At 42.3% G+C, this 14600-nt stretch overlaps 1 protein-coding gene across 2 annotated transcripts; it reads left to right on the top strand.

Moving 5' to 3' along the window:
• Positions 1–453: 453 nt before the first annotated feature.
• LOC136751593 (barrier-to-autointegration factor) lies at positions 454–3479 on the top strand. 2 transcript variants are annotated; one of them, XM_066707319.1, is made up of 3 exons: positions 454–609; positions 2205–2351; positions 3199–3479. In XM_066707319.1, the coding sequence occupies exons 2-3, from the start codon at positions 2226–2228 to the stop codon at positions 3343–3345; spliced, it is 273 nt and encodes a 90-aa protein (XP_066563416.1). In that variant the 5' UTR covers positions 454–609; positions 2205–2225; the 3' UTR covers positions 3346–3479. The 2 variants fall into 2 exon arrangements, with proteins under 2 accessions (XP_066563416.1, XP_066563417.1); XM_066707320.1 differs by having other exon boundaries at positions 470–609; positions 2202–2351.
• The last annotated feature ends 11121 nt before the right edge of the window (positions 3480–14600 follow it).

The raw sequence follows: 14600 nt of genomic DNA on the forward strand, positions 1-14600 counted from the left end.
GGGACTCAGACCATAATACAAATCTGCAAAAAATAAAAATAACGTGTTACAACTGACCCCCACCCTTAAAGCCAGGACTAAACTTCATTTGTAGACAAGAGACAAAAACACTCTAGCAATCTAGCAATTATGTAACTAGAGAGTACAGATATTAATGATCAAAATAAAAATAATAATAATAATTTGTGAGAATGTGAACTGGGGGCACAGAACTATATCACAAAAATAACATTGGTTAAAACAAAGCTAACAAAAATGTTCTTGGGGGGAGAAATGCAGTCAGCTCATCCCTCACAGGCAGGTAGGAACCCGAACTGTGCGACTGACTGAATGACATCAGTTTAGGGAAATTCAAGGTGTTACAGCCCACCATTGTTACTGTCCTCTGCCGGCCTCCCTGTAGACCCAGAGGTCCAGTATGTCTGATGCAGTCTGCCACTGCTTCACATCGTGGCACAGAAATCAACGTCAAATGGCTGAAACGAAACGTAAGGAAAGCTGTGGAAACTTAGGTTTCGTTTATTGTGGAAATTCCCAGTCAGTACCAGCGAGGGAGACAGAGGAGTCACTGTAGACCGGAGAGACTTCATTGTGTTCACTGCACTAAAGGCAAGTACACCTTGATTCAATATTAACATTGTCCAAAACGAATGATTGTGTTGTTAAATGTAATTGTGGCAAAATGTCCATTCCTCTGGAAAGTGTTCATATTGAAACCCATACAGACTAAATCAAAATGAGCGACCCGCTATAGGGAACTCCAGCACCGCGCTCAGCTGGGCTTCATTTCAGTCAGATGCCACTTTCACCGTCTGCGCTTTGCTAAGAGCTGTGGGTCAAAGTTTTCATTTAATCCGGCCCTTATTTATTATTGTTATTATTATTATTATTATTATTATTATTATTAATAATAATAATAATAATAATAATAATAATAATAATAATAATAATAATTTATTAGCAGACGCTTGTCCAGGGCGACTTACAAAATAAGGCCCTTGGTCTTAAACAAGCTAATGTGACTCAGTAAACCAAACTTTACAAATATGCTTTACTATTCACGTTTAGTTTAAATGTTCAATTCTGAACAACAAACGAAATATTGTATAAAAAATGTGCTCAATCAGCTGCAGACGCGCGCGAACCCGCAGTGCAATTAAGCTTTTTTTGTTTTTTCAATTGTTTTAGAATTTAAAGCACGTTTGAAAATTCAAACTATCCATTTGAAATAGAAAATGAACAGAAACAAAGCTAGCCGGTCCGTGTAACGCGTATCAATTACATATTGTGAAAGTTCCGTAAAAATGAAGAATTTGAATAGTGGACATATTTACATTTTTTATTTTTTTTAGTAAATTGAAAATTTGGAATAAACGTTCATAATGATTTTATTTGTGTTAGTTTTCTGTAAAATAATATTCAGTATGTGGTGCAATTTCTATTTGATCAATGTTTTCACTTGCTGCGAATGAGACGCGCCTTTACTAAACACGCTGCTGAATTGATGAGCGGGACCCGGACCGGTGTCGCTGCGGGAGGGAGGCTCTGAGGGGCCGGGGAGGGAGGCTCTGAGGGGCCGGGGAGGGTGACTCTGAGGGGCCGGGGAGGGAGGCTCTGAGAGGCCGGGGAGGGTGACTCTGAGGGGCCGGGGAGGGAGGCTCTGAGGGGCCGGGGAGGGAGGCTCTGAGAGGCCGGGGAGGGAGGCTCTGAGGGGCCGGGGAGGGAGGCTCTGAGGGGCCGGGGAGGGAGGCTCTGAGGGGCCGGGGAGGGTGACTCTGAGGGGCCGGGGAGGGTGACTCTGAGAGGCCGGGGAGGGTGACTCTGAGGGGCCGGGGAGGGTGACTCTGAGGGGCCGGGGAGGGAGGCTCTGAGAGGCCGGGGAGGGAGGCTCTGAGGGGCCGGGGAGGGAGGCTCTGAGAGGCCGGGGAGGGAGGCTCTGAGGGGCCGGGGAGGGAGGCTCTGAGAGGCCGGGGAGGGTGACTCTGAGGGGCCGGGGAGGGAGGCTCTGAGAGGCCGGGGAGGGTGACTCTGAGGGGCCGGGGAGGGAGGCTCTGAGGGGCCGGGGAGGGAGGCTCTGAGAGGCCGGGGAGGGTGACTCTGAGGGGCCGGGGAGGGAGGCTCTGAGAGGCCGGGGAGGGAGGCTCTGTGGGGCCGGGACCGCAGCAGCTGACGAGTCTGGGTTTTGGCTTGTATTTGCACAGCAGAAATCGAGCCGCGCAGCCGCAATGAGCTCCACATCCAAGAAGTACTCCAGCTTCGTGTCCGAGCCCATGCTCAACAAGTCCGTGCGCGCCGTGCCCGGGGTCGGGGACACGCTGGGCCGCAGGCTGGAGACCAAGCAATACTCCCAGGTACAGCACGGGGCTCGTACCCGCCAGCGCAGCACCCAGCATCCCTCGCATGTGTCCGTTGCCTCCTGTGCAATTATGGAGGTTTCACTAATGAGAAAACAAACATGAAAATAAGTTAAATACTAACATAAATGTGCTGTTCATCAGATCATTTATTGGAATTTAAATTTGAATGTGCCAACGATCTGGCTGTTGAGTGATGCTCTTTTGCTTCATATTAGATTATTCTGTTTTGCTAACATTCTATGTTTTAATGTTTTTTAAATATATATTTTTAATCAGTTCATTCGTTTATTTCATGATTCCATGCATAGTGGGGTTGTGCAAAGGGGGGAGGGGGGTGCACCCAGAGTAACTTGTGCCCTATGGGGACTGCCACCAAAGCACATGATATGCAGGGTAAAATCCTGTGATATTTTGCCCATTTTTGGTGCCTTTAAACAGAGGAGCCCTAGGCAGCAGTGTAAGGTTGCCTAGTGGTAGCGCTGGCCCTAGGTTTACATACATGTCTGCTTACAGCCATATAAACAGGAAAAGTAGCAAAAACCAGGTGATCATTAGAGATTTTGAAGACTATATAGTATCACGCAGCTGACCTTGGCCAGGAAGCCACAGCTGACACACTGATGCCAGTCTGAGTGTGAACGTGACACCAGACCCTGGTGCGTGTATCTCACAGAACTGGGTTATAATCTGCAGTATGGGAGGGATGGGGGGGCACAGTTTGTCCCACTGTGGGGTAGCTTTGGGGAGAGATATTCTCGCCCACCTTAGGAGAAGAAAAGTCATGCTACATCACTGCTCAGACTGCCCTGTCTCTCACATTCCCTTCCCCCCTCCACCCCAGGCTACCAACATGCTGGGCGCCTACCTGCAGAATGGCGGCAGTGAGGAGAAGTTCACCCAGTGGATGAAGGACACCTGTGGGGCCAACAAGAGTCAGGCCGCTCGGTCCCACCAGGCCCTGTCCGAGTGGAGCAACAACAACCTGTGAACAGCCAATCAGCAGAGGCCTGCCCAGGAGTCTTTTCATGCCGGCGATAGACAAGCTCATGTTCAGTGTTTTGTTCTCGGGCCTTTGTAAACAATTGTACGGCAAATCTGGCCTGAATAAATAGTTCCTACCTACTGGTTTTGTCGTCCCTCCGTTTTGTCTTCTTGCTGCTGCTTTTGTAATCTCGTATCACTGTGTTCTCTGCCCCAGCGCCTCTGCGTCTCAGTGCCCAACTGTACAGGGCGAGTGTGTTGATGTCTCAGTGCGTGTATAGAAGTGCATGTGTGTATTTATACGTGTGTGTGTGTGGGGTGGTGCATTGTGTGTATATACTTGTGTGTTTGTGTATGTGTATTGTGTTTGTGTGAGTCTGTTTCAATTCCTATACCTGCACTAGTAGTGGAGAGCAGTTAGTGACTCAACATACATGCAGTTTCACAGTTCAGAATTAATACAGGTTTCGACTTTTCCTTTGGCGTTGGGCTTATTAATAGACATTTGTGTAAAGGGTAGAATTGGATGTCTGAGGTCAGATTCAGCATAACACAACACAAACACAGCAAATTAGAAAACTTGGCAAAGGGAAATATTAATTAGGGATACAGGTGTCAGTAAAGATGGTGTGACAGTTATCATTAGGGTGATGCAAGAGGAATATCAGATTCATCTGTGCACAACCATGGCTAATCTCTCTGCTCTCCACTATGACACTGCAGGCAGCACAGGTAGAGAGAAGCTGTACTGAAGTGAGGAACGCAGCACAAGCGAACAGTGCGCCTCTTATTCAGTAACAACACAAACTCCATTTATAACATGAAGCACGACAAGAACAATAACACTGACTGCTGCTTAACGTGCAGTCTTTGTTATGTAATACAATATACATTTTCAATAAAATGCTTTTTAAAAAGTTTACTTCAAATAATGTATAGTAAAATGTCAGTAAAATGACTATATTCCTTTGATATACTAGTTTTAAGTTTAAATTAGGTCCCGAGAACTGCTCTGGTAAAAACCTCCATCAGCTGACGTCATTGACTTCCTCATGAACTTGCCAAGAGGTCAAGACAATCAAGCTACATCCGGTTTAACTCGCTGGTCAGACAGCCAATCACAGCGGCTGTTACTGGGCACTGAGTCCGAGTCCCTCCCCTGCACGTGCATGTCCAGAAAGTGACAACTTCCACATGCGAAGATGATGCACGTGAGCACTGTACAGGTGGCTGTGTCCAATGGGAAAGCGGCTTTGTGAGAAATTTTGATCTGTTAAGAGAGTCGACTTCAATCTACTGTCTTTTCAATCTGGACTTTTCCCCCTCCATTTAAATGGGTCATTTTTAATGATGGAGAAGCAACACCATAAATAAGAACAAAAAACAAATTATATACTTTTGAAAGTTGCATTCCTTATTATAGTATTATAAATATCAATGAAACATATGAAACAAAATGTATTAACTGCAGACAAATTGACATCCAAACAATACACACATCATTATATCAATAGCTCTTGCATATCTAACATGTCAAGAAGATATTGTGTTCAAAACATTTCTATGCAGACACAGCAAATGAAGCCATAAAGTATCTGTAAGCAAAAATAAAATCTCAAGGTATAAGGACCCCAACCCCCCACCTCAAAAAATAAAAAATCTCTCTCTCTATATATATATATATATATATATATATATATATATATATATATATATATACTCACCTAAAGGATTATTAGGAACACCTGTTCAATTTCTCATTAATGCAATTATCTAACCAACCAATCACATGGCAGTTGCTTCAATGCATTTAGGGGTGTGGTCCTGGTCAAGACAATCTCCTGAACTCCAAACTGAATGTCTGAATGGGAAAGAAAGGTGATTTAAGCAATTTTGAGCGTGGCATGGTTGTTGGTGCCAGACGGGCCGGTCTGAGTATTTCACAATCTGCTCAGTTACTGGGATTTTCACGCACAACCATTTCTAGGGTTTACAAAGAATGGTGTGAAAAGGGAAAAACATCCAGTATGCGGCAGTCCTGTGGGCGAAAATGCCTTGTTGATGCTAGAGGTCAGAGGAGAATGGGCCGACTGATTCAAGCTGATAGAAGAGCAACTTTGACTGAAATAACCACTCGTTACAACCGAGGTATGCAGCAAAGCATTTGTGAAGCCACAACACGTACAACCTTGAGGCGGATGGGCTACAACAGCAGAAGACCCCACCGGGTACCACTCATCTCCACTACAAATAGGAAAAAGAGGCTACAATTTGCACAAGCTCACCAAAATTGGACAGTTGAAGACTGGAAAAATGTTGCCTGGTCTGATGAGTCTCGATTTCTGTCAGAATTTGGCGTAAACAGAATGAGAACATGGATCCATCATGCCTTGTTACCACTGTGCAGGCTGGTGGTGGTGGTGGTGTAATGGTGTGGGGGATGTTTTCTTGGCACACTTTAGGCCCCTTAGTGCCAATTGGGCATCGTTTAAATGCCACGGCCTACCTGAGCATTGTTTCTGACCATGTCCATCCCTTTATGACCACCATGTACCCATCCTCTGATGGCTACTTCCAGCAGGATAATGCACCATGTCACAAAGGTCGAATCATTTCAAATTGGTTTCTTGAACATGACAATGAGTTCACTGTACTAAACTGGCCCCCACAGTCACCAGATCTCAACCCAATAGAGCATCTTTGGGATGTGGTGGAACGGGAGCTTCGTGCCCTGGATGTGCATCCCACAAATCTCCATCAACTGCAAGATGCTATCCTATCAATATGGGCCAACATTTCTAAAGAATGCTTTCAGCACCTTGTTGAATCAATGCCATGTAGAATTAAGGCAGTTCTGAAGGCGAAAGGGGGTCAAACACAGTATTAGTATGGTGTTCCTAATAATCCTTTAGGTGAGTGTATATATATATATGATAAAACAAAAAACATTCTGTCTGGCCACAGGTGTTCATCGACATCAAAAGCTGTGTGTTCCTGGGCAAACGACGGGGTAATATTAAAACAACAGAGTCCTTGACCTCCTTCGGTGCTTACTCAAGACACATCTTTTCAGACAGTACTTGTAATATTAGTCCTTTTAATCCTTGTTAGATAGCACTTCACAGCTTTTTATCATGCTTCTTGCAATATTGATTGATTTCCTCCTTGCTCCCTTTCCCGTAACCCTTGACTGTACCTTACATCTTGACGGCACTTAGCTTTACTTTCCAGGATGTATGTCCGCACTTACTGTACTTAACTGTATAAATTGGAAGTTGTAAAATGTATTATATCTTGAATTGCTTTGTTTAATGTAAATTTGAATTTGAATTTACAATGTTTGATGCCTTGTACTTAACTGTATTTTTGCATTTTGTTTTGCACTTATGTTGGATATGCCCTGGATAAGGGCGTCTGCCAAGAAATTAAAAAAAAAATAATAATGTGCCTGGCCAAGCAGATCCCCCCCTGGCATGCATCATGCCCCGCTGTCCCCACAGGCCTCCTCCACTGCCTGCAGTTGGGTCCCTCACTGGTTGATTCCAACACCCAGCTGGAAATAACTCTTCCATTGGATTGAGAAAGGGACAATATAATGGAAGAAAACTTATCTGTATAAAACGGATGATTGTGGAACTAATTGAGGATTACACATGTATATAATTAACTACTTTAGTCTAAACGGCAGTTTATAATCTTCTCTTAAGGAAAGGTCTACCAGCTAGCAGTCTATTGATGTAGCAGAGTCCACCAAAAACATTTAAAACAGAAGGTGATTCAAGCAGCCAATAGCAGGACAGGAATGAGAGCCAATCGTAATTCAGTTCCTCCTGGCCAATCAGAGTGAAGTGACGTCTGAGTCCTGGCAGGGATCGTCCTGACAGGGATAGTTCATGGTACCTTTCACATGTGAGCTTCCCAATCAGAGTCCCAATGTCCACAACATATAATAACAAATAATTAGTCTGCTACATTGAGGGCACAATATTATTATACAATGGTAATCTTGTTACTGTATGTTTATCATTATTATATTACAAAACCATTCCAGATTCTACCTTTATTTTTTATCCCCGAGAAGATAAAAATGGAAGACGACTGAAAATCCAGAACTTTTCAAAGCAGCTCACAGTCCGGCTACTGGGTCTTATGCATCATGGACTCCCTCCCTCATGAACTCTTGCTGTTATGTTTATGAGAATGCATGTAAATTTAAAAACCCGGCTGGGGCTGAATTAGAAGGAGAAAAGTATTACAAGGAATACACAGAGGTACAACTTACTAAATCAATAACTCTGAAGAAGAACATACTGTTCAGAACCGCCAAAGACGACACATTCTGGAGCACCCAAAATATACGCGACCAGTATTTGTCGGAGTGGAGAGACGAGATGAAGTCCAAGCAGTACATTAATGTCTTTGTGTACAGGTAACCAGTTTGCCCTAATCCACATATTACTAATTGAAAAATGTGTAAATGGAGATTAAGTAAATATATATATCGCGTAAATCTCGAATTGTACCTGAAAGTTCTAGAAAAGTCCTGTAATTCTGTCAAATTCTCCTCTCCATAGGACCGCTTTTCCCATGTGTTTGTGGGTCAGCAGACTCTGCACTACAGTGTTTATGTGAAATAACTGATCATTCTGGGTCAAGCACAGGATTTTACAGTCATTGTTTTTATGACCTCCAGTTGAAGTCTCCTAACTGCTTCAGTAGCCTGTTACATAGTTTGTTGCTCAATGCCTGCTCACATCAGCAGGAAAGTATGTATGTAGATATGTATATATTTGTTTATTTTGTTTCAGAGCTGATAAGGAAATGACAGATGCCATTGAGACGGAAATCAAACTGCTCTTTTGTGATTTAAAGGAACTTGCAGGTGACAAGAAGACGAGTCTTTTCTTGAACTGTATAACAGTGTGCTTTGTTTTTTGCTACAAAGATGGTTTTTGTATCAAATGAATGTAGAAAACTCAGATATTTAAAACTGATACCTCTTATCACTAGTTCACAGTAAAAATTGTCAGATTACATTGTCAGTCAGCATGGATGTAGGTTTAGTGAGGAAAAGCAAACAAAGAGAACTGACAATAAAATCTGCTTTTCTGATTCTGGTTTTCCAGGCTCATATCCCCTCATTGTGCTGACAAAGAAAAATCTTCAGTCAACAGACAAACTGACAGATTTTTTCCTCAGTCTGGGATGTGCTCATGTATTTTCAGTACACAACTACACAATCCACAACTCTTTGAGATGTGCTCACAGGGATGAGGATTTCTTGGACTTTCTGTGCTGCTGCCTGCGTGAAGCCCAGTCCCAGAGTCCATCAGAAAATCTTCCTTCTGATAATCAATCACATCCACTTATCACATTGTAGCCAGACTGTAGTGTAGAGGGGTCGACTATTAGGGGTTATAAAGGTTTGTTTAATTGGGTCATGATCAACAGATGAGAATGCTTGAATTGATTGTTGCTTAAAAGCAGGGAGGAATGTTTTGGAAGAGAGAGAGTGTCAGGGAAAGCAAAGACAGGCAGGTTGCGGGACCCCAGAGACGCACGCCAGGACTGAGAGGTGTCTGCAGCGTAGTTAACTGTTCTATGTGGTGTGGTGAGTTGTAAAGCCACTACATCGCTGCATTATTGTAGGAGTTGGGTAGAAAACTATTGATAGCCTTGAGGAGGCAACTGGGGTGAGAATAATATGATCCAGGAGTTAGACTGGTGGGGTAGTGTATGTGCTACCCCTGATCTGAACTTGTAGTCCCGTCAGCAGCAGACGTGTGTGTCTGGGTTCTCGCAAACCCCGTTGTGGGATGGGTTTATGACTGTAAATTTCTTAATATTGATAGGAATATGTGGAGAGGTTTTTATTAAGCATATAACTTATAGAATATAACTGGGATTAAATAAGAGTTCAAACTGCAGTTTCTTAGGAAGAGTTTGTATTGGGACATTATATTTATAATGGTGTGATTTATTTATTGTGATATGAAATGATTATTGTTCTCTTCACTATATTAATTAGTTCCAGTGTAAGGGTAGTATGGGTGATTTAAGGACTCTTTAAATGAAGTGTATCTTTTGAGGTATCCCAATTGTGTGTTAATGTGCTGTGCAGTGCAGTACATGGGGCTGGAGTTGCCCAATGGAGAGGATGTTACTGTGTGTGTCATAGAGATCTGCTCATTATATTAGCCAATCCAAAATCCCTGTCTCGGGCAGCTGGAATAGATCAGACACTGAGCAGAGCCAGAGAGGAGGGAGGGAGATTTATAATTCAGTTTCTTTTCTTTCTTTTTTTTAACTTTAATACACATTGTCCACTCACATACTGTCTTACAAGTACATTGTACGTGAAACATTAGATTAGCAGAGGTAGTCTGAAACAATAGATAAACAATATGCATTTGCTTATTTGATATCGGCTAGAATTCAAAAGTAGTAAAATGGGAAAATGGGCTCAGTCCTCTGAAGGTTAATATAGCTAACGATAGCTAATGTTACAAAAAAATGTATTCTGACAATTTGAATGAAAATCCTCAGAAAAAAAATAGAGAGTGCTCATTTCAGTTGGCTTGGATGAAGGACTCTGACTTTATGCAATGGATACGTTTGGACAAAGATTACTGTAGAAATGCATACTGTGTGTGGTGCAGAAAGTTAGATCTACAGTGGTTCTCAAAAGTATTCACCCCCTTGGACTTTTCCACAATTTATTGAAATCAGAATGGATTTAATCAGGAATGTTTGCCACTGATCAACACAGTCCATAATGTCGAAGTGTGAAATATAGTCTGCAAATTGTTCTAAATTATTTACAAATACAAAACAGAAATAACCCCATGTTGGCTGCTCACATTGTTACACACTCCCCCCCACGCTGAGCAGGCACAGCCATTGCTGCACGGTGGCCGATGATGCGCCTTCCACGTCAACTCCTCCTGATCCTGCCTGTCCATAAAGGCGTGTTCCTACGGAGTGACCCCTGCATGGAGCTCAGGTATTCCCTGCAAAGGAAATCTGGACAATATCAGACCAGCAGCAGAGTGATTCGCTGTCAACGGCACTGTATCTGTGCAGCGCAGAACACAATGCTGTCAATCATATGACACTCACGGGCACAAACTGATATCGCACCTCCTTCGCCTGCTCAGAGTTTCTCTCCAGTAGATCACGGTGTCCCTGTGTCATCCTCACTTGGTTCGGTCCCCTCTTTCATTTGTGCCTCAGTTTCCCACAGTCTGATCGCATTGTGAACCAACACTATGTCCACTATTGCAGTCTCTTGTTTTGTCATCAGCAGAGGGTCTCCTGTCCACTCTGTAAACATACAGGATAGACAGTCCGCAGCTTGACATACAGGGCTATGAGTTCCATTTGATACAAACATGAAGAATATACCCACACTTCATTTCAGCATCACTTCCATACTGTATGATACTGCACTGTAAGTGTCTGTAGAGAGCGCAGCTGAGGACTGAATGGCTCAAAGCCTCCACCTCCAACCCACGGCTGATGACCTGATCTACGAGTTGCACTGATTTAATTAGAAATACTGGGTCCTCTTCTCTTGCTCTTCCCTATATCTTCCTCTCTGCGCTGCATGGGGGTCCAGTGTCCTCCAGCAACGGAGAGTTAATCTGTGGGCTCTTTTATTCGTGCTCAAGCTCTGACGGGTGAGTGACGGAGTGAAGAACCCAGTCTGGATGCATAGATGGTAAATGTATTTATTTAACATGCCAGGCCTGGAAGGGGCCTGACATGGAAGCACTCTACCTCAGCAGAGACTTATTGAACAGCACAAGTGGTCAGCCTTATATACTGTTTTATTGTTTGATGTATTTTACATTTTACGAATAAAAACATTCAAAATTTTAATTCTTGTGATTAATTTTTTTTTAAATCAATTACTAAAATCACTTAAAAAAAATAAAAATCTCAAAGTGATTAAATTCAAAATAACTGAACATGTGCATAAAAGAAAAACAAATGTGCTAAAAGCAAACCTGCTAACCAACAAAAAATGTCAAATACATTGAAAATAACTGAAAATGAATCGGCCTTATATACATTGCAGGACATGTGTTTCTGTGGCCGGAGTCTGCCAGAGTGTTATCTCAAGGTCAGATTTCTAACCCTGGTAATGTTCATGGTAGTCATCCTCGGAAGAGGTGTGGGATCCAAAGAACAGATGTCTTCCTTTGATATACTAGGAAAGGTCCGTTCCCATGGATCTTATTTAACAACTGTCAATCGCACATTAACAAAAACAGTTCCTGCCTATCTGGAGAAAAGATTAAGTCCACAGATTTTTAACAAAGAAGTGTGGGCCCTCTCTCTCTCTCTGCAGTTTGATCTTTTCTATTATTGACAGGAATGTCTAGAAGGTATGCCCTGAACAACTTGCAAAATGGTTGTTGTTACCATAATACATTACTTTGCTTGGTCTGCATATTATTATTATTATAAAACATAATACAGTTTATATAAAACATTAATAACGGCTCTTCAGGTCAGCAGGGTGGGGGTGCACAGTGAGGCGTGACTGAGCTCCACTGGGAATGAGAGCTGTGTTTTCCATACGAACACCGGAGATTTCATTTTGAAAACTGTGCTGAAGGTAGAGCTGTGTGGGTTTTATTGGCCACAGAGTGCAGTGCAGATGCAGTGTGAGTGAATAGAGCGCAGTGAGCCTGGGGTTCTGCAGACGGGTTTAGGGTTCAGACACGTTTAGAGCTTTTGTTCTTTGTGTCTGTAGCTTCAGAGTGTAAACAACTGAGAAAAACTGAAATAATGATGAAGTGTGTTTCTGTCTGAAATAGTCATCACCTTTCAAACAAAGAAATATTACTGAATCAACTCTGAGCCTGTACAATAATAATAATAATAATAATAATAATAATAATAATAAAAACTCTTTGAAGTGGACGAGAGCCGAAATCCCGACATAGAGCTACGAACCCGGGCCAACCGGCATTTCCAAAAGATGGCATGGATTGACATCAGTCATAAATCAAGCCCCCCTCCAATAGGACACTGGGGGCTGAAACCGAAATCCAATCTCAAGAACTCAGGGACCAATCACATCTGACAGACTATAAGGAACAGCGCAGCGTCTCTCTCTCTCTCTCTCTCTCTCTCTCTCTCTCTCTCTCTCTCTCTCTCTCTCTCTCTCTCACCTGAACCAGTAACTCGCTGCCACAGCTCAACCTGTAGCTCTGTTGCCCGAACCGGAACCAGAAACCAACCAAGTCTTTGCCGGCAACAGAAGAGTTAAACTGGGAGAAGGAGATTGAGGCGTACGGAGAATTCTTTTAAAGGACTTTATTAAATAAAGAACTTTACAGACTGCGCTGCCCGCCTGTGCCCACCTGATCAGTGGAGTTTTACAGCTGGACAATTGACTAAGTCGACTGTATACGAAAGTGTTCAGTCATTTAAATAGCTATTGAGTTTTAAGAAACTTGACCCTTGGAACAAACAGGGCCCTGCTTTCCTCAAAGACTTTGTCTTCAAGTAACTACGGTGGAAACCCTGCTTGCCAAGAAGATTTTGTGCACAACCTTGGAGCCTTCAAACCAGTGGAAAATCTGTTTGGAAAAGACTCTACATTCGCGAAACCCCAACTTCCAGGTGCATCGACTGAGTGGAAGTTCTTGGACAAAGCCGAACCGGACTGCCTTTGTTCCAAACCACACGGACCTCGTGCCGTGTGCTGTTATCTGAGCCCGAAGACAGAGAGGCCTCTCTGCGACGAAGTTCACATAAGTTTAACAGTTTGGAGTTTGTGATTCATGACATTTGAGAAATCAATTAGAAATGTTAATCTGTGATTCATAACTCTAGAATGTGTAATATCATTTAGTTTTCTTAAATATAAATGTGTGTTGCATTCAACTGTTTTGTTGATAATTTTAGAAATAAAATCTGTCATCGCTGAGAAATATCTTCTCATTCCTGTTTAACTGTTTAGTCTGAGATTGACACAAGTTAACAGACATTAGATTATTGGTGGCCCTGCCTATCCTTAATCATTGAATAATAATCAGTTAAGGGAAATTGTGGTAACAAGTAATGATAGGATCTTTCTCGGCACCTAAACGTAAATGAGACTGATATATACATATATATATAACGAGAAGTTACCTGACATAAATACTAACCTGCGTAGTTATTTAATGTCTGACTAACAATACTAATGAGAGACTCACCTTCGTCTTACTAATCGGTATTGTAGTCAATGTGTTTATAACTTTTTTTGTTTAACGATTTGTGTGTTATCATATGCGATCCCATGGTCTTTGATTTGGTCACGGAAGTGATTTGTCTTTGATTTGTTGATCTAGAGTTGAATTTTAATTAGTTTTTCCCTTTTGTATAATGAGTGTAGTGCTACATTTAGTCTTTGTTTTGAATAAATTTGACAATTTATATCTTTGGCATTGGTGTCTGCATCCAATTATTACAGAAATTGAGTTCTACAAGATTCCAGGATTCGTGATAAGGTGATACTATAAATTCACTTCTTTAATTGAAAATTATAAGTGTACCTTATGCTACATCGGCTTGAAGTTGACAAAAATGTCCATTATAATGACACTATGGGAGGAATAGGATGCATGAGAAAGACCTAGGAGTCTACGTGGACTCCTCACTTTCTCCATCCAAACAATGTGGGAAAGCAATAAAAAAGGCAAAAACAATGCTAGGGTATATTGTCAAAAGTGTAGAATTGAGAACAAGGGCAGTGATGTTCAGACTGTACAATGCACTAGTTAGAGCTCATCTGGATACTGTATGCAGTTCTGGGCTCCACACTTTCACCCTGGAACAGAGGAGACTATGTGGGGACTTGATTCAAGTCTTCAAAATCATGAAGGGCAACGACCACATCAAATCAGAGGAGCTTTTCCAGATCAGCAGGGACACACGCACCCGGGGACACAAATGGAAATTGGGCTTCAAGACATTCAAGACAGAAAACAGGAGACACTTCTTTACACAGAGAGTTGTCACAATCTGGAACAAACTCCCCAGCGATGTGGTAGATGCTGAACATTTGAGAACATTTAAAGTCAGACTGAATAGGATCATTGGATCAATCAGTTATTAATGGACACAAAACAACATGATGGGTCAAATGGCCTCCTCTCATTTGTAAACTTTCTTGTTCTTGTTCTTATGTTCTTATGCATTTTTCATTGATGTTTGTATTTAAGGTGAGTAAATAAGTGTACCTTCAAAGCACACTTTGGTATT

This window comes from Amia ocellicauda, chromosome 6 (genome assembly GCF_036373705.1).
Source record: "Amia ocellicauda isolate fAmiCal2 chromosome 6, fAmiCal2.hap1, whole genome shotgun sequence".
NCBI classification, from domain to species: domain Eukaryota; kingdom Metazoa; phylum Chordata; class Actinopteri; order Amiiformes; family Amiidae; genus Amia; species Amia ocellicauda.

Bases quoted from the DNA above. Each gene is read 5' to 3' on its own strand.
- LOC136751593 (XM_066707319.1), top strand. From the start codon at position 2,226: ATGAGCTCCACATCCAAGAAGTACTCCAGCTTCGTGTCCGAGCCCATG. The intron at 2,352-3,198 runs GTACAGCACGGG...CCTCCACCCCAG, and splicing joins AGACCAAGCAATACTCCCAG to GCTACCAACATGCTGGGCGC.